The 27,663-nt window shown below is 27.4% G+C and overlaps 2 protein-coding genes across 2 annotated transcripts in view; one reads left to right on the top strand and one right to left on the bottom strand.

The window, feature by feature from the left end:
* The window catches only part of LOC135926804 (structural maintenance of chromosomes protein 2-like), a 28,624-nt gene extending 22,133 nt beyond the window's left edge, over positions 1–6,491 (top strand). Inside the window, exon 7 of the mRNA XM_065462735.1 lies at positions 6,381–6,491. Coding sequence (XP_065318807.1) covers positions 6,381–6,491 — 111 coding nt within the window. The remainder of the gene's footprint in view (positions 1–6,380) is intronic.
* A 4,559-nt stretch (positions 6,492–11,050) lies between these two features.
* Positions 11,051–23,477, bottom strand: LOC135926803 (uncharacterized). Its single transcript, XM_065462734.1, has 5 exons — positions 22,758–23,477; positions 22,525–22,712; positions 22,019–22,242; positions 21,049–21,870; positions 11,051–11,544 (listed from the first exon to the last, which is right to left on the bottom strand). The coding sequence occupies exons 1-5, from the start codon at positions 23,475–23,477 to the stop codon at positions 11,051–11,053; spliced, it is 2,448 nt and encodes an 815-aa protein (XP_065318806.1).
* Positions 23,478–27,663: the final 4,186 nt, after the last annotated feature.

The raw sequence follows: 27,663 nt of genomic DNA, 5'->3' as shown, positions 1-27,663 counted from the left end.
GATATATAAAAGTTCGAATTTGTCGCTTGATTATTATTAGATTCTAAATTTATTTTTGGTAGAAATTGGGGGCCAACATAATCTTATCCTTAAGGGTCTTACCTACCCCTGTAATATTTATTTTAAACGTTTTTATATAGATTGCCACTGCTGATACCGTTGGTATCAGCGACTGCAGTCTGTCCGAATCATATAATACAACATTTTATTGTAATCATCTCTATGGCTATCGCTTTTCTAAATCCACAAAATAGTTAAAAAATACAAACATGATAGATTACACAGAAAGATAATAATTGTGGTTGATTATATTAAAAAATTGTTTTTATCTTTTGAAAAAGTAATACTTAAAACAATTCTTTAACACCACCTCTATAAAGTGACCAGATAATTAACTGCCCTGAATTTTCACTATTTGGAGGATTTACTATATTAAATTCAAGATAAAATTTTATATAGAGAAAATAAATATATAGAGGTTTACTTGACCTATATATTAAGATATGTTAATAGTATATAAATCAAATTGAACGACATTTCAAGAATCAAATTAATCATACTTAATTTACTAATTTTTCAAATAAGTTGTATCAGCTGTTTTTATATTTATCGTCTGCTAATTTTCATGGTTAAAATATTTTTGGAAGTTACATTTTGACTAAATAATGCACGATCCAACTCATAGGGATCAAAAAACTAAAATTTATATAGATGGGATCCCTATGACGAATTTTTTGAAAAATCGATGAATAATCGTGAAACTGCGCGTGATATCATTATAGATGCAAAAATAATTTAGTTTTAGCTAAAAAGAGGAAGTGAAAGATTTTATAACTCAACTAAATTTGAGATGTTAGAAAACTTTAATGAGGGAAAATAGACTTTTATCTACAAGTCATATACTGAATCGAATTATTGCTCAAAGAATTACTCTATTAGTACCTGCAATAGAAAGTTACATTCTATGGGGGTTTTTATTTTATAAGGTAGATTATAATATCGTAAATGATCTTTATCTAAATCTGCTATTTTTGAAGCAAAGAAAAAGTTCTTCTTGACACAGTGAAAGAGACTCAAATGGGCTAAAGAACATCAATCCTCGGGTGAATACTAATGGATGCAAATTTAAGCTTGAATACTCATAGGTAAAGAATTTTAACCACAGTATGATGAAGCTTTTAAATTTGATATCTTAAAACAATCCTCAAACATTTCTATAGGAGTTATGTTATGGGGATGTTTGACGAGAAAACGGCTGATGCAACATGTGATTTGTTGAAGCAATTAAAAATTCATCGAATTACAAAGATATTTTGTCGAAAAGCTCATTTAATTGACGAACGTGTAATTTTCACGAAGAGATTTTATTTCTCAACGCAATACACCATCTCATTTTTATAAATAGACTAAGAAATTGTTATCAGACAGCCTCTTGCCTTATTGGAATAACCTACAAGGTGTGAATCTTTGATTTGAACTCTTAAAAGAATTAAGGCAAAGTTAAAGGCTCCTATTTACTCGCTCAGAATTAAAAATAAAATGATCAGAAATAAAATACGCTCAAAATAAATAACGAATGCTCAAATTGAAAACACAAATGCCCAGAAAAATATAGTAATCGCTTAGGTATAAAACTGAAGCGCTCAGATTAAAAATAGATTGCTCAGAATGCATGAAACGCTTATAAAATAGTCTTAGATTTTAAGAAAAATATCTGAAATTTAGTCAAAATTCTGAAGTAATTTTTTCTGAGCAATTTAGGAAAAAAAATATGGGCGAAATCAAAGTTCAATAAATAAAAATATTTTAATATTATGAATTTTGCTTTCAAATATTATTATCTGACGTTTTAATATAATTTAGAGATATATTATGAATTATTTATTATATTTTTGTAAGGTAATCGCACATTTTACTGAATGACAATATCTTATCCCAGATAGGTTGAAGTTGGGTTTAAAATCAGTTTATTTTATTTGGTTGTTAAAAGCTAAAGTTTTATTAATATAGCTAAATGTAACGGCCTATTGTGCAGATATAGCATCTGTTAGCTTTGAGAAAAATCAAAGTATCGGAATTGAAAAGCCATAATAACAACATTATACCATTAGGTTGTATATGCCACATTCTTCATAATTCGTTTAAAAAAATCATAATTTTTCTCAAATATGTTATTGAGAGTAAGTAATTAAATGCTCTAATCAATTTAAAAACTCAACAAAAATAGTTACAATTTTAAAGGAATTGATAGAATAAGAATTACTTAGCCACCCGACACGCTGGCTTACTTTAATCCCAACGATTGAGCGGTTGCTTAAGTATTATCAACCCCATAAAGAATATTTTTTATCATTATCAGCAACCCCACCAATTTTATAAATTTTTTCTTGAAGATGATTTGCAGAGGCATATTTAGGTGATGTCCTTAACGTTAGCACTTTTGCCAATAACATAAATTTACAATTACAATCGAAAGATGTCTTAGCAATATATAATCACTCTTATCTAGAAACTAAGAATTCGTTAAATTTAAAAATTCAACAAAATTTTTATGGAACATTTCCAAAATGTCGAAGAAAAAGCTAAATTGAATCAAAGAGGTTTATAAAATATTATAGAATATATAGAAAAACGGTATGATAATAATATAAGGAAATATCTTAGCCCTATGACATTAAAAAAATGTCCAGCATTTGAACAATTTCAAAAAATTATTATTAATTATAAAATATCAAATATGATACAGATATTCTTTTTGAGGAATATTCACATTTATCCTATTATGAAGATAAATTATCGAAAAAAATCAAGTGAATACACAAGAAAAATGGATGGATTTCCTTTCTAATAAAACTCACCTCTGATAGAGAAAATATACAATTCTATATTTTTTATTCATTCAATCATCAGAGAGAATATTCAGTCTAATTACTACTGCTTGGTGAAAAGAACTTATAGATTACATTTATCATCATTGGAAGCTGAACTTATGGTTAAACTAAATTATAACTATTCATGCAAAGAGTTTTCAGCCTAACTCTATCATGCTGATGGAAGATCTTTATTGCCTCTTGTAAAATCATCCATAAAATATAATAATTAATATACTATATTTATAAACATGGGAAAATAATACATCATAATTGTTATTAGTAAATCAATAAAAAATATTAAATTTAATATTGTCTTAAAAAAATATTAAATTTAATATTGTCTTAAAAAAATATTAAATTTAATATTGTCTTAAAAATCTTGTTACATAAAATATAACATATTAACTATGAGTATGCTATATCGATTAACCCGGCCGATGCAAAAGCGCGAAGGCTCGTAAATTGGGGGTATGGGGGCTCAAAAGAAAAACTCACGTTTTCAAGTGAAAAGGCAACCTTGTATACAAGACTAAATAAACTAACAATTTAATCAAAAAAAATATTTATATATTAGTTGTAAATTTATAAATTTGATGCATAAAAACTTTGGGAAAAAATTTTTTTTTTCCCACTTGACAGTCATTTACCATTATTTAAACAAAAGATTCACTGTTTTGTTGGACCGTCAAATACAAATTGCACATGGTCAACTATAAAAAAGAATTTTTTCTATCAAAACTATTTTCTAATTTTTAATTTATAGTGTCTAACAAAATTTTTTAAAAAATACAATTAATATGAATATATCAAATTTTTTATCCACAATATTTTAAATTAACAAAATGGCATATATTACTATAAAAATGACTTTCTTTAATTAACCATGTGTTAAAAAATTTTTAAATCAGCAACATTTTAAATTCCTTAATTTTCTAGTGTCACATTCCATTTATAGCCCAACACAAATTTCAATATCTTTACCCATCCCAGGCTACATTGAGAAGATAGAAACAAATTTTTTATTAATTAAATATTAATACAGGAAATACATTTAATTATTTGCAATTTTTTTCATGGACACATTGAGAAGATAGAGACAAATTTTTTATTATTTACATGTTATTACAGGGAATACATTTATTTGTTATTTTTTCAATAGCATTACCCATACCAAGCCACCATACATAATTCACGAGCCCAAGATTTCATTTTATCCTAACCCTGATATCCGGCATGTAATAAATCTACAATTTTACTAAGTAATTTAAAAGGAATTACAATCCTATTTCCCCGCATTAGACAATCATCCACCAGGGACGATTATTTTTTCACAGGTTTTTCCCCTTTAAAAATAATCTTACCTGGCTCAATTCTTTATCTTTTACATTGAATTTAAAATCTTCCCAATTAGTAGAACACCTCTTAACATATGTGAAATAACAAACCATTGCTTTCTCCTTATCCATTACTTTATTTTTATTAAAATCGAGATCCTCACTTGATCCCAACCTGAATAAAGCAAAAAATTTTCTTTGCCTCGACGATATCTAATTTATATATTGAAACTTCCCACTAATAACGACCAACGTTGTATCGTAGAGATAATATTAATATTATCCTTTTTGAATAAATGAATTATTGGTTTATGATCGGTATACATTACAATTTTTTTTCCAATTAAATATTCCCGACATTGGCTAAATCATAGCCGCTAAAGTCTTCTGTTTAATAACAGAATATCGCGTTTCCGCTTCTCGGAAAACTCTTGAAAAAAATAAAATTCTTGCTAGATGCATCAATAGCTAATATTACTTCTAAATCATTGTTTAAACACACGTTTTAACATTTCAAATGCCATTTGTTGTTCATTAGCCCTTTCAAAATGAACCCTCTTTTATAATAGCTTATATGAAATTACTGCAACCCGTTCAAAATCATTCAAAAATCTATGATAAAATCTAAAATGATTGAATCTTCCCTTTATTAGTTGGCGGCTTCATATTTGATATATTTTCCAAATTTTTATCAAGCGGTTTCACCTCCATCCCAATTAATTTGATGTCCCAAATAGAGATAACTTCTGTTACCCCAAGAACACTTTTTTCTCTGTTGGCCCTCAGACATCACGAATTCTTTTGAAAACTTCTTCCAAACGTTGATTATGTTGTTACGGTGTTACACCAGTAATTAACACATCATCCATATAAAAAACTCCCTTTAGGCTCTGAAAAACTGATGCCATATTACGCTGAAAAATCTGCGATGGCACTTAATCGAAACGGTATTCTACAAAAGGCAAATAATCCTTTACGAGTCGTTATCGTAAACAATTTATGAATTTCCTCATTTAAAGGTAATTGTAAATACGCAGAAAAAAAAATCAATTTTGGAAATATATTTTGCAAAAATTACCTCAATTCCAGGCAATAGATATTTCACTTCCACAACCCCTGGATTTATAGTAACTCGGAAATCAGAACACAGCCTCAATTTTCCATTAGATTTTTTTAATGAAACCAATGGTGTGGCTCATTTACTATATTCAATCTGAATAATAATTCCATCATTCACCCATTTGTCTAATTCTTCTATTTCATTTTTTCATTCAAAAGGAACTCGACATGCCAAGAAAAGTGAAAAACCTTCTTTAAGTTTAACATCTACTTGATAATCATTTAGACGTCATAACTTCTTTAAAATTATACCATATTTTTTAACTAAAATAGGTGTAGCTTTATTAACTTTATTTAATTCATTATTTTCAAAATTTATCATTTTATCTTTATCAATTTCACTATTTGCTTTATAGTTACTCTACTCTCTCAATAATTTTTTAGACTCATTAATATGATTACTAACGACAGGCTTCTTTCCTTAGTTCAATAAATTAGACATTTCTTTTTCTTGAATTTTATTTCGGATGCTATCCGCAATGATCAATCCTTAATTTAACCTGAGGGCAAAAACATTGTTCATTTAATTTTTCATGGAATTTAGAGTTATATTAAGATTGATTTTGATAATCATTTAAGATACAATTAACATAAAAAATCATTTTTATAATAAATTTACAAAAGATTATTATTTCAGGCATATTTTATTTATATTTGATTTGATTTAAGGAAATTTTGAACAAGAAGTCACAATAAAAAATTTAATACTGCAAGTGCAAGAAATAATAACATTTGATTTACTGTATTTAGTTTTTAATTACGAACATTGTAAATAGGTTTAGCAATAATTTAAATTTATTCATCAATTTTATTTCTATTATTTTTTAACATTTAATACAAGCCTACCAAAGTATGAAACATTTTTTTTAAACCTTGTTTAGTTCAACCCAAAATAAAAGATAGCTGAGTCCTATCTTTGTAAAAAATAATACTATATTTAAGCGGCATTCTAAAAATATGTAAATTATATTTATCTGATCTTTTGCCTCTCTTAGATTTTTGAAATATAAAGCAATTTGAATAATGATAACGATTATGTTTTTAATAAATATAGTTTATAGTGGTCTCATTGAAAGATGGTATGTTTCAAAATGCTAACGTTTTATTCAAAACTGCGCTTGTTGAAGGGGGATCAACTGTTTCAAGATATACTAAATCTGCTTGAATCTTTTATTTGCTTAACACTTATTAATATGAATTTTATTGCACAAAATTTTTCATTGGATTCGAAAAACATTATTATGCAACTGTGAAACATGAATTAATTTATTTATATTTTAATGTATTACAATCTAGAAGACTATATAGACTAATAATCAGAGTTGTTAAAGTAGCGTGCCATCCGCGCTACTTTATTTCAAATTATTTATTTTTTTAGCCCGAGTAATAGTTGTTACATGTTAAAATAAAATTTCAGTGAAGATGTATCATAGATATAAGTTAAAATTGTCATAATCGTTGTTTATAAAGTTTTTTGAACTTTTTTGTTGTAAATGGGTAAAAATATAAATTGTGAGTGTCTACATGAGCGGGGGGGGGGGGGGGTAGGAACAGTTTGCATCCTAATATCTATAAAGGGGTATGTGGTAGGGGTAGGTTTTAATAATCTAGAAAATTCCATTACATTTTTAAATTGGATAACATTTTAGTATTTTTGAGGGGGGTTTGCATCCAGGGAATATACTGTCATGTAGACGCTGTAGATTGTAAACATGCTTAATTAAAATTTAATGAAGATCTATAATTATATGTCATTGTTGAAAAGTGACAATTGTCATAATCATTATTTTTAAACCTTTTTTGACGTAAATGGGCCAAAATAAGTATTGATAACATATTTAAATAAAACTTCAGTGAATATATACCCTAGATATGTGACAATTGTCATAATCGTTATTTTTAAGTTTTTTTATTTTTTTAACGCAAATGGGTAAAAATATAGATTGTAAACATGTTAAATTAGAATTTCATGAAGATGTACCATAAAAAAGTGACAATTGTCATAATCGTTATTTTACAACTTTAATTTTAACCCCAGATGGGGATTTGTATTTGTTAAAAAAATTTTTAATTTTGGTGAATGATGAGAGAAAAGTTGCAATACTCAGTAAGGCCGGAGCAGCGTCTACATGACAGGATTTTCACTGGATGCAAACCCCCTTCAAAAACCTTTGCCTACCCCCATAAAAAATCCCCTCCAGCTTCGGTGGCGGTGTCTCTTTATCGTTATTTTCACCTATTTATTGATTCGAACCCGATCCCGGAGAAGTGAACCCGGGTTTTTAGAAAAAAACTCTGAACCGAACCTGAACCCCATTTATAAAATTTTCAAAACCCCGAACCGAACCCAAGAATTTTATTTGAACCCGGGTTCAGTGTATTATTTAAAATCATATATTAATATATGTAAATACAAATATTATATTTTCAAATTTCCAATTAAATGAAGTGTTAATAAATTTTAAACAACTTAATTCATTTACGCCATTTTTAAATTTATTCTCGATTCCTATTGGAGTGTTAAAAAATTTTAAACAATTGAATTAATTTACGCCATTTATTTTTAAATTTTTATCTTATTATTCTTAAAGATTATAAATTAGAAGAAAATGGTTAACAAATCAAAGTAAAAATTATTATATTGTTAATTTAAAAATTTCTAAACATCTAACTTAAATATTGTTAGATGTAGGGCAGTTTTTGTGAACTTATTAAAATGATTTTAAAATTTATATATGCTAATCATTTATTTTTGGTTCAGATTAATTTTTACAAGATATTAATGAAGTGCATATTATAAATTAAATTTATAAATATCTCTTTTTTAATTCTGAAATTATTGCTATTTAAAAAAATTGTTCTCTTTTTATAGATTAAAGATAAAGTCATATTTGAAAAGCATTTACCCTTAATACAATAGAAAAAAAATCAATATGTTCATATTGCAAAGTAAAAATGTCTGGTAATCACTTGTCAAATTTAGAAAGACACCTGGAAAGAGATCACAACAATAAATATTTAATGAAAAAACCAAATATCAGGAATTGTTATTGGCAAAAAAAAACTAAAATTAATATATCATCTAATGATTTGATGAGTTCTATACTAGAACTTGTTACTGTAAATGGCCGGCCTTTATCAATTATTGAAGATTCGGGATTTCAAAGAATTATAAATCCACTCCTATCTGGGCTCAATTTAATTATAAACAAAGAAAATTTATCCAGAACTATTAATTAAACAGCCCAATCAATTAGAGACAAAATATCGAGAGAGGTAAAAGGAAAATTAATAAGTTTAAAAGTTGATGCAGTTCAACGACTAGATAAATCAATTCTTGGTGTAAATATTCAATTTATATCAAAGTCCATTATAAATTTGAGGGCTCTTGGAATTGTAGAGCTGAAAGAGAGATGTACAGGAGAATATATTAAAAACTTTACTAAAATTTAAAATTAATATTGAACAAATATACACAATTACTTCTGATAATGGTTGTAATTTTTTAAGAGCTATAAAGCTCCTGCAACCTGAAACTGATTATGATATAAGGAGTGAATCAGCAGATGAGGAAAATATGGATGTAAATATATATAAATATGATATTGATGATATACAAAATACTTTTTTATCAACTATTATATCATCCGATTTATAGTGTACGGTGTGCAGCTCACACACTTCACCTGGCACTTCAAGATGCTATAAAATTATCACCTATTGTGGAAACCAATGCAAAATCTAGGAGCCTAAATTTAAAATTAAGACATCCCACTTACCAAAAGTTATTAAAAAATATGAAACTCCCTAAGCCTGTGTTAGATTGCCACAAATGGCATTCAACCCATGATATGTTAGAAAGGCTGATTTTACTAAAACCCAATATCGAAGATTTTTTTCAGAGCAATCTGATTATTTATTGACTGAAGATTGGAAAGAGATAATAACGATTGTTGAAATTTTAAACCGCTAAAAATCGCAACCAAACAATTCCAATCTGAACAGTTAACACTGACAGATTTTTATGCAGCATAGTTAAGATGCTGCATCGAACTGCAAAAAAATCCAAACCATTTTGCTCAATTACTATATTCTAGTCTTAAGAATAGAGAAGAAAGGTTTATAAAGAACGAAATTCTCTTAGCTGCCATATACCTGGACCCAAGATACAAGGTTAATTAAAAGCTTAGTAAATTAATTATTTTAGATTTATATTAAAATTGTTATTTTATGGAATATTTAAATATAAATCCTTAAATATTACAGGTATTACTTGGTGATGATGATAAGATTTGTGCAAAAAGGCATCTTGTCAATTTATGGAGACGAATTAAAAGCTTAACAACGCCGATTTTATCTGATGATATTAGTTCCGATGAAGTTATTGAACAAGAAGATGATTTAGAGAAATTGATACAACTTAAAGAAAGGCAGGAGAAAATACTTAAAAGAGGGCCAACGATTGCTGAGAAAAGTATTGGAACAATAATTACTGGATTTAGCGATTATAAAAGATTAGATAAGAAGGAAAATATTTTGCATTTTTGGGAGTCTGCTAAGCTGGAACACCCTGAATTATATATTTTATCTAAAATCTTATTTGCTGTTCCTGCAACCCAAGTTAATTTATCATATTTTCACATATAAATACATTTAACATAGGTTAGCGTTGAAAGATCTTTTTCACATTTGAAATTCATTCTTTCACCACATAGATCGAGGATGAGTGAACAACTCTTGGAAGATATTATGCTAATACGTCTAAATAAAATTTTTAAAATTGATACATGACTATATGTTTTGTATTTTTAACTATATTTGCCTATAAATAAAATAAAATTTATTTTTTATTTCAAATTTATGTCTAGTTTTTTATTATGATTTAAATATATAATTTTTTTTATCATCTCAAAAATTCTTGAACACGAACCGAACCAAACCCGGGTTCAAAAATATTTCCCTGAACCGAACCCGAACCGAACCCACCTTTTTTTTATACCCCGAACCGAACCCGGGCAAAAATTTTGTCGGGTTCGCATCCCTGGTCATAATCGTTATTTTATCTTTAATTTTAACCCCAGATGGGGATTTGTATTTGTTAAAAAAAATTTGAATTTTGGTGAATGATGAGAGAAAAGTTGCAATACTCAGTAAGGCCGGAGCAGCGTCTACATGACAGGATTTTCACTGGATGCAAACCCCCTTCAAAAACCTTTGCCTACCCCCATAAAAAATCCCCTCCGGCTTCGGCGGCGGTGTCTCTTTATCGTTATTTTCACCTATTTATTGATACTCTTTTCAAAGTATAAAGGATAACTTAAATTAATCTATCTCTACTACCAACTAGCGATATTTTGTGAATATGAAGAATTTATTTTTTAGATAATAAATTCAATTAAAACCTCCATTATTTACATTGAATTAATTATTATGTCATTATGAGCTTGCTGAAATATCTAAACTTTATAAATTACATTTAAAAGGATAGTTTATTTGGAAAACAATGTGTATGATTGTTTGCAAGATATAGATTTGGTCGATGAATTGTATTATAATAATACTATAATAAAAGTATTAATTTTTACAGCAATAAATTTTGTCCTATTTCATCTCAAAATTTAATAGATAACCCCCCAAAAAATTTATTTTACCCACATTAAAGCAGCTTACCCCCTCAAAAAAATAGGATGCAAACTGTTCCTATCCTACCCGCTCATGTAGACGCTAGGGCGGAGATCGAAAGCCTATACCCCCAAATTTACATGGAAGAGCGGCCTGCATCCAGCAAATGGGCGAGAATTTGAGGTTGAGTATTGATTTAAGAGAGATTTTAAGTTCTAAATCTAGTAGCATGTCTGGGAATTGGAAAAGAGGAGTAGAACGGAAGGCATGCAATATTTTTGGGATATACAGGAAATTCTTTAGGAGAAAGAATGCATGATGAGTTGGTAAAAATCCTAAAATTTTCTTAAGTCTGTCAAATTTAATCAGGAAGTCTTCCGTAAATTTGGACATTGCTGCTTTGCCTCCAAGAGGTGAGCCTAAATGAGTAAAGTTTGATTTCTCGATTATGGAAAAGTTATCTGGAAAAGAATATAAGTTGTTGGGCATATAAAATTCACATTTTTTATGATTGAAGGAAAGCCCAGTAGTGGGACTGAGATCAGAAATGATAGATGGAATTTTAATTAATTCATCGTATGGTCCTGCAACTTCATCTAAATATCATATGTTTAAAATTACATTTGTTGTTGATATTGTCTATGGTGGTGCGAATAACTTCACAGAAGATAGCTGGGCCTAAGGGTCCCCTTGTTGTATTCCTTGACAGGATTCTATAGTCGTTTCATGAAATTTTAAAAACGACACATGACCATAGCAAGCCGATATATGCGTTGAATATTCTGGGAATGTGTTACAAAAAGAAGGAATGAAATATTCTCTCTTAAGGGAGTTAAATGCATTGTTAAAATCTATTTTTTTTTAAAAAATATTGTTTGATTTGTGGAGTAGATGGCGTGGGATGTGTGAAGCAGCTTCACACCCTGCAGGAATACTAAAACCTAATTGGTGAGGAAGTAAAATATTTGAAAGTTTGCCTTTAATCGCCAACAAATGATTTTGGATATGATTCTTCGGAAGATGGACCCAATAGCAATGGGACAAATGCCTCCATCCTTTTTGGATAGCGCAATGAGTCGAGCACAAAAATTAAGGGTAGAATACATGAAGGAACAAGGTTATTAAAGATGTTATTAAGAAGTATGGTAAAGGCTGATATAAGGCTTTGGTGGTAAGGAATGGATGGCTTTATTAGATCCTGGAGGTAAATTGCTCGGAAACCACGGTTTGGAATAAATTATTACCATCCTTTTGTATTAATGTATGTATAAGTAATTTATTATATTTTATATAAACTATTAAAAAATTTGTTCCAGGCTTATTTTTACTATTAAAATTAACCTCCTATCTTATGAAAATATTTTATGACTATATATAGACTAAGAAAACCCGGCTGAAGGTCGGGCAAAAGTTGGCCAGTGGCCCCTCCCTAAAAATCCCCCTCTAATAGAAAAATCCTGGCTACGCCTATTTTAGAAATGAGTCATTTAGTTATTAAAAAATAAAGTCCAGAGTGATATTACGAAAGCAATTAAATTTATATATTATTATCGCACCACCTCTAGTTGGTATATTATATCTTAATAATAGTAGTTTGTAATAATATCAAAAATATACTCGTATTAATAATTTAACTCAAGAATATTTTTCAAAGAAGAAGAAGAATAGCTTTCTTAAAAATAAAAAAACAGACGGAAAAAAATATATCTAATAAGATTGCATCCATTGTGGGATGAATAATAAGATGTTTAATTTTTAATAATATTTATAAATAAATAGATGGCGTTAAAGAATAGAATAAATTGTTACTGCATTTATTAATATATTCTATAACTGTCAAATACGCCTGTAAAAGTGGCATTTTACCTAATATTTTATAATCAATTTTATATAATAGAGGATTATCAATATATATCTACTGACCTTTTATAGAAAATCTCTTATACTTATTTGGACCTTGAAAATATTTTTAGAAAGAGGCATGATTATTAAATTTAAAAATGAATAATATAATTGATTAGTGATTTTGAACTCGGTTAATTACAATATTAAATTATTTAATTTTCAATTAATAAATAATTATATTTATTTAATTAGGGATAAAATAAATTAAATAATAAAAATCAATTAAGCTTCAACTGTTAATGCTAAATTCATATTTAGACAATATGAGTGATATTGATATTCCATTTTTAATACAGAATTTGATTGCAAGCTGTCATAGTGAAAATATAATTTATATTAATCTATTATAATAAATAAAATTGCAATCATTTAATAGAAATTCAAATAGTCTTATTAATTTTTAAATAATTAAATATAATTTATATATGTATTAATCTAATCTAATAATTAAAATAGCACTCATTTAATAAAAATATAGATAGTCTAATTAATTTTTAAATAATAAAATCAAATCTATATATAATCATAATAGAACTATAAAAGAAATCGTTCAGGTGGCTATCAAAAAATTTATTTTTAGTTCAGGGGGATATTAGGGAGCCATTAAGAAATAATTTTTTCCGCTTCAGGGGGCTTTAATTTTTCAGTGGGCTATAGCCACTGCGCGTTCCCCCCCCCATCCCTAGTGACGCTTCTATTTAAATATTTATAAATAACGATTTTATGTATTATATACGATACAATTATATTATAAGCAAAAAATAAAACAAATTATTTCTATTTTTTTTTTATAAAAAGTAGCCTAAAAGTTTGCCAGAACTACTTTTAAAAAATAGTAGCTAATAGCGAGCTACTTTTTTGAATAATGTTAAATGTATTTATTTTATATTCTCTTTTTTAAATCGATTAAATTCTATCAAGCCCACCAGGTCCGATCCGGCCTAATCAATTCTAAGTAGGAGTTAAATTAAAATTTATTTAAAATTTTGCCAACTCCTAGATTTGAACTTGTGACCTTTCGTTTCAGAAGCAGCTTGGAGGTGGCGCTATTATGTTTATTACAATTTGGTATGGTATAAAAATTTGGATTTAAATTAAACTCAAGGAAATTTCCGTTAAAACAACTGATACATCTGAATTTCTGTTCCTTTATTTATAATCACCTTGGCCTGTTAGAATTGACAAGTTATTAAAATAAAAATGATAAATACATATCTCAAACCTTTAATTAACCTAACCCTTTCTCTCTAACGTTTAAACCTGATTATTAATTCAGATACTTGATTAATTTTAAATTGTTTTATCCAATTAAAAAATCTTCTTAACATTTTTACCCCGTAATTTTATTAGTTGATTTTTATGATGATAATAGAGGAAAAATCTGGTGGTAAAAAACCCCATGGAAAACCCCTGGAAATAAATAATTAAAAATTTCAAATTAAAATAATATTTTCTTATCAAATTTGACGTTTATAATAACACTTTTTAAAATTCTCACATATAACATAGGATTTATTATATTAATATATGAGGGTTGGGTACAAGAATGCGAACCCGACAAATTTTTTGCCCGGGTTCGGTTTAAGGTTAACAAAAATAGGTGGGTTCGGTTCGGGTTCGGTTTAGGGAAATATTTACCCGGGTTTGGTTCCGGGTTCAGCTCGGGTTTTAGAATTTTTGAATTGATAAAAAAAATACTATATTTAAATCATAATTAAAAAACTAGACATAAATTTGGTATAAAAAATAAATTTTTTATTTTATTTATAGGCAAAATATAGTTAAAAATACAAAGCATAGTCATGTATAGATTTAGAAAATATTTAGACGTATTTCTTTAAATTAACAATATCCAATATAATAATTTTTACTTTTTGACTTGTTCACTTTCATTTTCCTCTAATTAATAATTTTTGAGAATAAGTTAAAAATTAAAAATAAATGGCGTAAATGAATTTAATTGTTTAAAATTTATTAACAATCCAATAGGAATCTTTGAGAATAAAGTTAAAATTTAAAATGGAGTAAATGAATTAAGTTGTTTAAAATTAATTAACACTTCACTTAAATGGAAATTTAAAAATATTATAAAATGGCAAGTAAATTATTAATATTTGTATTTACAATTATACAAATATCTTATATTAATTTAAACAATACACTGAACCCGGTTGAACCCGGGTTCAAATAAAATTCCCGGGTTCGGTTTGTAGTTTTAAAAATTTTATAAATGGGGTTCAGATTCTGTTCGGATTCAAATTTTTTCCCCCAAAACCCGGGTTTTCTTCTCCGAATTCGGGTTTGGTTCGAACCCCTGGTTGGGCATTTTTTGTTTTTACTTTTTTGCTAATTTTTATTGTTTTTATGCACTCTTATATTTTAGTTGTAACCTAGCAATAATTTATATTTATAAATAAATTTATAAGCTATTGCTCAATATATTATATTGATAAATAATTTTAAAAGCGAGTGCCACAATCATTGACAGCTATATGGCATATTGGAAATTTTCCCATATCCCCAAAAAATTTTCTATGTCATTAGAGTATCTATAAACACTATTTTTATCACCACTGTTTATTGTGTACTCCAAAAAAAAAATGCAAAATACTTACGAAAGTATATTCGAATTAATAATATCTAAATGTCAGGGAAGGGATTTATTTCCTGACCCATTTTTTATATACATGGATTTCAAAATGTCTGCTATGACCGCGGTTAAAACTAAAAGCTAGGTGTCGAAAGCCAAGACAGGGCCGATAAAACTCTAAGCTTCTTTTATGGCATAATGGACGGCTTAGTATTTGTTCCTTTAGGTAATATGGGCAATGCAATGACATCCTAAGATCGGTTACTCCGAACATTGGTAAGGATATTCGTAATTACGATAAAAATTATCAATGGACAAGGGAGTCACAAGAAGCAATTCTTAATCCCAGACACGTCGAATTGAGCCTCGATTCTTCCAGAAACTTGGAACGTGAATGAAAGCACTATCCAATGAATAAGGCACAAAAAAATGAGGATAGAACCATCGTTTTTCTAATCTGGCTGGGAATAAACACGCATCAATCTGAGTATTAATTAAAAAAATCGATAACTCACTGAAACAAAGGGAAATTTTTAATAAATTTTTTTTTATTTATTTAAAAAATAATAAATATGCGATCGCACAAATCTTAAAATATAATATTTTTTCAAGTTATAACATTCTTAATTAAAATGAATATGATCATTACTCGGTTAATCATAGCAGAAACTTTATAGACCCAAATGATATATCGACCCATGTTCAATGTATTGAACGTTTATGGAGGGATTTTAAGGCAAGCATCCAGAAATGGAAGAAAATCTTCCTCACATTTATACATAAATAGGTGAATATTCCTATTTTCGTAATATTAAAAATATGTCAAATTTTAATAAATAAATTAAATTTTGAGTGATTTATATTGAACTATTTTTTTTACTTTAAAATTATATATTTTTTTTGTCCAACTCTCTTTTAAATAAGCCTATAGAGGTTTAAGTAATATTTTTAGAAATTTTGCGCCTACAAGTACGTGCGGCTTGCCCACAAACGTGTGGAGGGCTCCTTATATTTTGACTTTTATACCCAAATTAAATTGATCCAATAAGATGGAAATGAGGAAAACCTAGCGTAGCTCTGTTGCATTTCAACACTAGAGGACATAAACGCTATATATCACGTATATTATCATATATTTATTCGAATAAATTGATAGTATTTGATTTACTAGTCCTAACTTAGTATCATCATTGCACATGCCTTTTTAAAATTTTTAAATATACACCATCTGTTTTTATTGTAAAATTAAAGAATTATGAAAATTTTCACAAAATAAAATTGATCAATTATCTAGTATTTGATTTAATAGTCCTAGCTTAGTAGCATCCAATATAGCACACGCCTTTTTAAATTTTTTAAATAATATACTCTATTTTTAATGTAAAATTAAAGAATTGTGAAAATTTTTACAAGAAAAAAATATGAAATTCTTAAAACTTTTGAGTAATGAAACTTTGAATTATTATTACATCAAAAAATTTCCACCCATATCCTCATGATCGCATATTTATCCTCTTTAAATAAAAAAAAAATTTTAAAAAAAATAAAAATTTTCCCGAGTTTTCAGTAAGTTACCAAAAAAATGATATTCCAGGTGGCTACCGATGAAACCAAACTTGAATGATGGCTAATAGTACAGAGTTATAATACCCAGAATAGGTTAAAGAAACTTTGCGAGGAGTACTGTGATGGGGTACGAAGCCTTCCAGATTTTATAAGAGCGATTTCCTTCAATATTCGATTTTAACCCATTTAATTATCATTTTTAAATTATTAAATATGTATATACATAATCATGATTTATCAATAAAATAAATATATCTTATTACAAAATTCTGTAAAATTAATCTATTTTATATCATAATTAAGGATGGATATTTTATTTACTTCTATAGCAAATAATTTTTACGAAAATAAAATACATGGGTTATTTTTTCCCAGTAAATTTAAACATCAGCATTATCTTGTTTAAGCAATTTTTTATGGAGGGTATATGAGTAATCTTTAAATAATGAATTAGGACCTAAAAAATTTTAGCTTATTAATAAATTATATTTTTTATAATATTTTTTTCTAAATACTAATTATAATACCTTATAAATATGAGTATATCCATTATAATTCAAAAAAAAATATACCAATATTATTAGACTTAAATAAATTTTATAAATATGAAAAAAAAATTCCGGGGGTTTTTCTGGGATTTGATTTAGATGATTATATTACTTAATCATTCTTATCTGATTCTAATAATTGAGCTAAGTAAAAATATAAAGGAAATAAATATAAAAATTAAAGCCCATATCTTCTGAGGTTGATTAACTCTTTTTATAAGCTTATTCTTTATATATTAATTGGTAAATATTTTGTGCAGGTGAAAATCAATGCTCATATTTCTATTTAAAATTAAAATGGTAAAATATATTTATGAATTTAAGGAATGCAGCTTTTGGAAAGGTTTGCTACCATAGTCAACCAATGTCGTTAATTGAGATAGGCGAATCTCATCTATTTAGAAGAACTAAAAAACACTATTTTGGTAGTAGGAAGAATAATCGGGACAGGCAATAATTTTTTTTATTGTTAAATAGAAAAAGTGAAAACCGATTTGCAAACGAAGAGAGCCTTGAATTATTTGGTAAATATTTGGCCCAACCATTTACGCCTAGTAAATTTTTAGATTTTAAATAATTTTGGCCTAATCTTGCAAAATTGTTTCAAATGAAATTGAGCATTCAATGCATATTAAACACTCCATTATATGATTTTTCTGATTTATTAATATTAGAGCCCTGTGTAGACCGATCTGATTGATTAAACAAAAATCTCTTAAATTCATAATTTTTTGAGACGATGCAGCATCTACAAGACAGGATACTCATTGGAAACAAACCCCCTCAAAAACTAGACCTACCCCCCTCCCTCCTCCCATCCAAGTTTTTTTATAGGTTTTTAATTATAATTGTACTCTCTTCATATATTTTAAAAGAATAACTTAAATTATCAATACTCGATTATCAAAAAATTTCCCTTCCCCCCATCGCAAATTTGACTGCTTTCATAAATATCATTTTAAGCTAATAAAAATTTTACCCCCCCCCCCCCCCCAATTAAAATTTTACAAATATTTGAATATCATTTTTTAACATATTATTCAAAAATATTAATAAAATGGAAAAATATTTAGTCAAAGAGATTGAAATCAAACGATAATTTATTTTATTATTATATATATTTATTTTATTAAATTCAAAATTATTAGTGAGTTAGAATTAATAAGTTTTTTTAATAATATTTTAATTATTAATAAATATCTATAATTTTTTATATTTTTCATTTTTACTTCCATTTTGTAGAACAGAAGAAATAGAAATACAAAAGTTAAATAAGGCTGAGCATGAAAAAAAGTAATGTGTCGTCAGAAGCGATATCATTATTGAATTCAATTGATCAATCAGTGTTTATCATTGCTGCTAGTTGCATCAATAAATTATTTTTAGCTCATTACTTTGTAGAAATTTACAAAAACCAAATTTAGATTTGGTTCAGGTTATTGATTTGGCGGAAAATATATAAGAACAGTTAGATACAATAAGAATGAATGTAGATAAATATTTTCATAATATTTATCTAGACGTTGAATCGAAGGCTAAATTTTATGATATAACACTAATTAAACCTCGTCTAGCACCTAGGCCATTATTGAGATGTAAAATAAATATTGGCTCAACTGAAGAATATTATAAAATATCCATTTTCATCCCATTCTTAGATACTTTTTTATCGCAAATAAAAGTACAGTTTTTAGATAAAAAACAAGTCTTTAGTAATCTTCAAGTTTTATTACCCAAAGATCCTTCTTCGTTTTCTAATGCCACTATTGGTAAAATTAAATATTTAGCAAAATTTTATTCCTATGAGATTGATACTGAAATAAATTTAATCAGTGAATTCGAACTGTGGTATAAATATTTACTACGTTTAGCTATTTTACCTGAGCATGCTATTGATGCGCTCAATCGGTGTAAAGAAACTTTGACTCAATTTCTTAATATTTTGAAGTTGTTTTTTATTCTTGCATGTTTGCATATTACAACATGTACGAATGAAAGGACTTTTTCCAACTTGAGAAGGTTGAAAACATATTTACGAACAGAGATTTGGTTCCAACGACAAACGAAATTCTTGATGAATTGGCAACAATCCCACGAAAATTAAAAATCAAATTATAATTATAGAAAATATTTTGTATAATATTATATTTGATAAGAAGTTAAAAGTATTTTCAATAAAAAAATTATATTCTACTTATATTGTATGAGAATTTAAGCTGAGGCTAGTTTTTAAAGCAAATTTTATAAAAAAAAATGACATTACACTTTATTTAAACTTTACATTTAAAAAAACTTTAATAAATATAATATACATAACTTGAAATAATAAAAAATAGGCTTGTAATATCCATAAGTAAGAATTAGTAAATAATAGTTAAAAATAGAAATATAATTATTATTAAATTATGAATAATTTAATAGAATAGCAAAACATAAGACCCGGACGAAGGCCGGGGAAAGCTGGCCGAAGGCCAGGTAAAAGGGGTTTGGGGGCGAAGCCCCCAAAACTACCCCCCCCCCCCATAAGAAAATCCTGGATACGCCACTGCATTGCTTAGCCCTTTTAAATTAAAAAAATAGAAAAATATCTGGAAATAAGTTTTATTTGAATAATGATTATGATATGCAATATATCGATTTGGTCGATGTTTATCAATATAATTGTATCACAATAGGTATATAATAAAAGTATTAAATAATTTTTTACAGCAATATATTTGCTATATTTCATCTAAAAATTTAATTGATAACCCCCCCCCCCTTTATAAATTTATCCTACCTCTCTTAAAAAATTGGAGGCAAACTGTACCTCGCCCGATCTTATAGACGCTGGTTCACTCCTCTCGTTCTATTTACAATTAGACATTTTTATCCCCTTATAAATTATTAAAACTTCTAAATAATAAATCGAGTAGTTTTCAAATGAACCAAGAGAATTTCTATATTGCCAAAAAATGTAGATATCTTCAAATATAATTACGACTCCTTGGAAGCCTAACTAAAAAGTTGCATACTAATATTTTATGTTTGTAATTAAATTTTTATCAATGTTTATTTAATAGTTATTTTTATTTAATGCAAATCCATAAAAAAATCAAATATTTTACTAAATACTTTAAAAATAAAGAAAATATTCTTAACCACCCCTATCAAAATATAGGTATATTTCCTATTCATAACTCATAAAATAAAGGTGGAACTTCTCATTAAACCGTCATTCTTTGACTAGTTATCTTCTGGTATATAATTTTTATAGTCAAAACAATAGATTCTTTATTATAAAATTGTTTCCCATATATAGTCTTTTATAATTATGTCATTTAACTTCTACTAATATGCAATTACATTGACCTCCATAAGATAATATAAAATGTAAGAAAGTTATGATAATATATAATTCTAATAGCGTAACCTTTTAAAATAATAAACATTCAAATATAACATATCTTCTTTCCCACCAAGTTAAGATCGTCTATCAATCTTTTTATTACCAAGATCAAGTTCATCTATTAATCTTTTTGTTGGCTTTCGTTCCTTTGTTGGATAACGCGGTTGCCTTCCTTTTTGACTTAGTTCAATTGGTATTATTGATTTGGTTTCGTCTGGTTCTTCCCTTATTCGTAGTTGATCTGCGTGTTTTCGTACTATTTTATCTTTTTCTTCTACGTTATACGAGAATTTTACTTTTTGATTTATTATTTTTCCTTCATGCCATCCTTTTTCAAGTGGATTTTTTGTCCAAACTAATTCGTTTTTTCCAAAATCTCTATGTATGCCTTTGTTTAACTGGTTGTGTTTTACTACAGAGGTTTCTAATTTTTCAGTAATTGATGGTTTCACCCAGTCTAATAAAGTATTTAGTCTTCTCCCCATAAATAGTTTGGCAGGTATTCGGCCCGTTGAGGAATGTTCGGAATTTCTACATGTAACTAATACTTCATTAAGGCATTTTTCCCCATCATTTGTTTGTTCTCTATTAGCAAAATACAGATTTTTTATAGTTTGTATGCATCTTTCAACTAATCCGTTACTTCTCGGATGGTATAGTGTAGTTTTTATGTGTTGTATATTCTTATTTTTGCACCATTTGTAAAATTCATTTGAAATGAATTGTGGACCATTGTCTGTGACAATTTGACGTGGAACACCATATCGTGTAAGCCATTTTTCTAATCTATTTATTAAATTTTTACTTGTGGTATCTTTGATTCTATCGATCTCTATCCATTTTGAATAAGCATCGATTCCTACCAGCCAATAAAATCCGTCTAATGGTCCGGCAAAATCTAAATGTACCCTTTCCCAGGGTTGTGCTGGCGGATTTCATGGGTATATGGCAACTTCTGATATATCTCTGCGATGTTTTTGACACCCAATACAGCGGTTGACTAATTTTTCGACATCTTATTTAATTTTCCCACCATATATAATGTCTCGTAATGGATTTCATCGATGTAATACCGGGATGACCTGTATGTAATATCTGTAAAACTCCTTTTTGTAGTGAATATGAAATTATTAAGCGACCATTCCAAAATAGGATACCGTCATCATTTACTATTTCATCTATTCTTGTTCTAAAAGCTTGTAATTCTGGTGCTTGATTTTGTATATTTGTACCATTTAATAATATTTTTACTCTTCTTAAAATTGGATCTTTAGCAGTTTCATCTCTAAGTTCTTTTCTTGATAGAGTTAATGTGTCATAAGTAAGATTTCGTATATATTTTACTGTTTTATTTTCACTTGTTATTTTATTATCATTTTTCTCTATTGGGTTTAGCGATAAAGCATCTGCAATTATATTACTTGTGCCATTCTTATACATTATTTCATAATCATATGCAGATAATTTATAAGCCAACGTAACAATCTTTGGTTTGTTAAGGCGTTTAAATCTCTGTTATCCCCATATATTTTTATTAAAGGTTTATTGGTCCGTTCGTATTTTAAATTTTCGTTCATACAAATAGTTATGAAATTTTTCTACGCCGTTTACTATGGCTTTGGCTTCTTTGTCGATTGTTGAATAATTATTTTCAGCATCTTGTAAAGTTCTCGAGGTGTAAGCTATAGGGTATTCGTTACCATTATTATATTTTTGCAAGAATACAGCTCCAAATCCTTGGTTTGATGCATCTGTTTCTAGTATTAGCTCAAGATCCGGTTTATAAAATTATATAGTATTGTGTTCTGTTACTATTCCTTTTGCTTTTTCAAATAATGCATCATCTTTTTTAGTCCAATTCCATTTAACATTTTTACTAGTTTTATTATGTAATTCGGCTATGATTCCGTGTAAGTTTGATATGAACCGTGTATAATAGTTTAATATACCTAAAAATGATTTTATGTCATGTCTATCTTTTGGCGTTGGATATTTTTGTATTGCTATTATTTTATTTTTATCAGGGTGTATTCTATTTTGATCTATTATGTATCCTAAATATGATACTTTTTCTTTCATAAAATTTATTTTGCTTGTTTTGACTTTTAATCCCGCATTTTGTAATTTTTTAAGGACTTGTTTTATATTCTCGATATGTTCAGTATCATTTTTTCCTGTGATTATAACATCATCTAAATAAAATGCTGTATCTTTACAGTCAGCCAGTAAATCGTCCATATATTGTTTAAATATTATTGGTGCTGTAACTATACCAAATGGTAATCGTAAATAGCGGTAGTATCCATTTGGTGTTACCATTGTTAATAATTCTTGCGATTCATCGTCAATGCTCATTTGTAGGTATGCATCTTTGAGATCTAATGTTGTATATTTATTTCCATTCGCTATTTTTGCTATTAATTCTTCAAACGTTGGTAGAATGTGATAGTCTTTTAGTAGAAATTTATTTAATGTTACTTTGAAATCTCCACATAATCGTAGTTCACCTGAAGTTTTACGTACCACTACCATTGGAGTACTCCAGGTTACTCTTGTTGTTGATGGATCTATTTTCTTGATTATATTATTTTCTTCCAAACGTTTAGGTTCATTTTCAATTTCTACTTATAAAGGCAACGGTACTCTTCTCGCTAGCAGTACAATTGGTTTTGTATTTTCTTCCAATTGTAGTTTTACTGGTTCGACATTTTTTATTAATTCTAATTTATTATCAAACACCGTAGCAAATTCTTTATATAGTTTGTCCATATTTAAGTTACCATTATCATTGTATTTATATCTATTGTAGATCATATTGATTTTTACATTTTTTGGTAACGATAAGTCAAATTCGATAATCCATGGAAATCCAAATAGAGCTGCATCATTTGTTTGTGTGACTAATAATGGAAGCCATTTTATGTTATTATTTAATTATACTTACCCATAATTTTTATTCTATTATTTCCATATGTAGTTGGTGCTTTAGCTCTTTTAAGATTTGGCCTTCCGATTTTATTCCATATTATTTCATTAATAATGGTTACTGCCGAGCCAATATCATATTCCATTTTAATTTTTTGGTTGTTTATTAATACCTCAATTGTTGGATGTTGCCCATATTTGTATATTTTTCTTATTGAGACATCCGAATCGTCTTTTTTATTATTGTAATTTGTTCCGTAAATCTTTTCTTTAGCTTTACAACATACGGTGAAGTGGTTTGGTTTCCTACATTTGCTGCACAATTTTCCGTAGGTGGGACAATTTCTAATAGCATGAAACCGATTACAGAAATAACATGGTTTTCTCCAATTACTATTATTATTTGTATGGTAGTTATTATACCTAGGCCCTAGTTCTTTTTTTACATATGCTTTATTATCCTTTTGATAGTGCCGTTTATCATTATCATTAATATTATACTGCCGATTATTTTTATCATGTTGATTTATCCGATTATTATTATCATGTTTATTCGGCTCTTTGATTTTATATACCATTTTAGCAGTATCATTTATTTCTAAGTCAGCTCGTTCCATCGCTAAAGCCAATTCTACCACTTTGTTTAAGCTTAACGGTTGGTCTTCGTCTTTAGTATCTGGATATCTTAATCGTAGTTCTTTATCCAGTTGTGACATCTTTAGTCCGGCGATTAATTGATCTCGAATTCTCATTTCTACATTGTCTTCAAATTCGCATCTTCGGGCTAGCTCCTTTATATTCCTTAAATAGCTCATTACGGATTCAGTAGCCCCGCGACTTAATCTAATGAAATCAATTCTTGATGCCAAAATAGTTCTTTCATCTTTATATAGTTGTTTTGCTATTTTATATATGTCAATCCATCCTACCTCCTCTATATTCCTAGGATAGAGTAATTTTTTGATATCAGTTATAATGTTTATTCCTCCATAAGCTATAAATAATTTTTTTAAAGTGGCGTCAGTTTGAGGAATATTGGTATATATTTGATATAATCAACGTAGTCCTTAAAGTCCTGGAGAATAATTTTATCCATAATTTCTAAATATATATTATTATTTTTTTATAAATAGAAATTTTTTTTATAATTATATATATTATGAAACTTGACCGAAAACCGCGCGACTTAGATTTTTTTTTATTTCGTCGCCATTTTTTATATTCAAAACAATAGATTCTTTATTATAAAATTGTTTCCTATATATAGTCTTTTATAATTATGTCATTTAACTTCTACTAATATGCAATTACATTGACCTCCATAAGATATTATAAAATGTAAGAAAGTTATAATAATATATAATTCAAATAGAGTAACATTTTAAAATATATACAAACATTCAAATGTAACAATAATATATTTTAATACAATTAACAATTTAATTAAAGTGGCTACAAATCTTTAAGACTTATATGACGAATAAATTTGTTAATTATCTCATTGGAAATGCAAGTTTTTCACACTAGATTGAACAATGGAAAAGATCACCTAGAGATGGGCGCTGACCATGAAAATCCCCATGTCTGATAGGTCTCGTGAGTGTAGATCAATTTCGAATCGTGATTTTTGACAGGCCAAAAAATCACCAGGCATGATTAGACTGTATAAATATTTTAAGGAATAAAATCTTTTAATTTAATAATATCCTTGAAACTAGTGCTGTAAACATTTCTAAAAAAATCGAACGCGTTCAACGTTCATTGACAAAAATCGAACGCGTTCACGTTCAAGTTCATATTCAAAAAAAAAGGAACGCGTTCACGTTCATAAAACCGTTCAAAATTTTATGATAAATTATTTTAAATTTTATTTAATATAAATAAACTTATATTTTTTAATACAATATATTTTAGCCATGTTAAAAATAATATAATTTTATTTTGATAATATAATTATAAATAAAATATAATATAATATAGCAAATAAAAAGATATTTTTATTTATAAAAAACTTTTCTTATTATTTTAATAACAATTGTTTTCAAAATATTTATCTGATAGACAGGAACATTTGGCAGTTAATATCAGATGAGGGGATTGCGGTATTATACTTAATAAACAGCTCTTTTAACGTGGAGAATTAATTAAAAACTTATTGTTTTGTTATTTGCAAAAAATTGAGATAAGTTATCCTCCTCCAATCCATTCTCTACTCTCGACAAAAAAAAGGATATCTCGAAATTAACAGTTCTCTAGGGTTTTCAAAGCATTTTTTTCAATAACGCTAAAGTTTATTTTTAATAGGTTCGTTCTGTGGAAGTTTTATCCATGGCCATTGAAGTTTGAATGCTGGATGTATAATTGCAGAAAGAAAATATTGATCCTTATATATATATGTTCAAATCTTTAAAAAAATAAAAATATGTAATTAATTGAGAGTGATAGGTTTAATACCTTTTATTAATCCCATTTAATACGGCGTCTATCAATGGTTGACCATATTTGAGGCCACTAATTTTTTAATTTTTAAAATAACTACCGTTATTGTTGGGGTCAAATATCCAAAATGCATTATTTCTTCAAATTTAATGATTTAACTTAGTTATATCATATAAAATCAAATAATTAATATTAAAATCAAATAATTAATATTAAAATCAAATAATTAATATTAAAATCAAATAATTAATATTAAAATCAAATGTCGTTTTAAATTGGAACCTGAAGATTTTGACATAATACTTTTTGGCCACATTTTACACTTGGTAAGCATTGGATTAGTTCCTTCAATATATAGGATGTTAATGTAAAAAATTTATCATATTTGGCCATAGTAATGATAATTCATCAGATTTTGGATTTTCAGAATCAGATGATGAGGATTAAATAATAATATCCATGCTTATGCTAATCTATTAAATTAAAATATAAACAATAATATTCAAATTAATAAACTGTGTTAAAAAAATTGAAATGTGAAAAGGAAATACACAGCCGATTAAAAAATATAAATAATACATTTTTTTTATAAATTCGGAAATATTAATTTCAAATAAATAAAAATATTTTTAAAGAACGAACGTTAAATTCAAACGCGTTCATAAAAAAGGAACGTGTTCACATTCAAAGTTAGTCAAAAATAGAAGGAACGATTTTTTTCAAAAAAACGAACTTCGTCCGAAACTAAACATCTTTTATGAATATATCATTTTCCCCCAAGAAACTATCTTAGGGAGACCTTCCACATTTAATTTTTTTTTTAATTCAAGAACTTTCACAAATAATTTTAATAAATAATTAAGCCGTGTCCTGATTAGTCTGATTTTTGTAACTTATTTCTGTTTAGCCTATGCTTAACAGATTTTGAAGGACATCCTATTATGATTTGTTTTATTGTACATTAAATAAATATTATTTGTTATTTATATATTTTTCCGGGACAAATAAATTCTTTCTTTTTACACAGTTTAGAGGAAGCCATATAGATGGCTAAACAGATATCAGGTTAGAAATAAGATGAACCAACGCGACCTTAGAATTTTTAAAAGTTTCAAAAATTGGTTTATTTTTTGGAAAAAGTTTATTTCTGTTTTCAAATTGTAATTAAAATTTTCTTTAGGAAAATTAGCAAGGTTTCCAGTGAATTATTTTCTAGCTAATAATCGTTTAGTACATGAAAGGAGAGCGTTACAAATATAAAATATCGGTATTCACTTTTAAATAAAAATTTCGATTTATAAAATAAATGTGGCGTGAATTCTTAATTACAAAAATGTATAAGGCATTTCTAGAC

The sequence above is a fragment of the Gordionus sp. m RMFG-2023 genome, chromosome 3 (assembly GCF_954871325.1).
Source record: "Gordionus sp. m RMFG-2023 chromosome 3, tfGorSpeb1-WG-v2, whole genome shotgun sequence".
Taxonomy (NCBI): Eukaryota; Metazoa; Nematomorpha; class Gordioida; order Chordodea; family Parachordodidae; genus Gordionus; species Gordionus sp. m RMFG-2023.
The sequence above is the reverse complement of the archived record's forward strand: the minus strand, read 5'-3'. Positions and strand labels throughout refer to the sequence as shown.

Bases quoted from the DNA above. Each gene is read 5' to 3' on its own strand.
- LOC135926803 (XM_065462734.1), bottom strand. From the start codon at position 23,477: ATGGTAGTGGTACGTAAAACTTCAGGTGAACTACGATTATGTGGAGAT. The intron at 22,713-22,757 runs GTAACAGAACAC...CCGGATCTTGAG, and splicing joins TTGAAAAAGCAAAAGGAATA to CTAATACTAGAAACAGATGC. The intron at 21,871-22,018 runs GTATTACATCGA...GAAATCCGCCAG, and splicing joins ATTACATACAGGTCATCCCG to CACAACCCTGGGAAAGGGTA.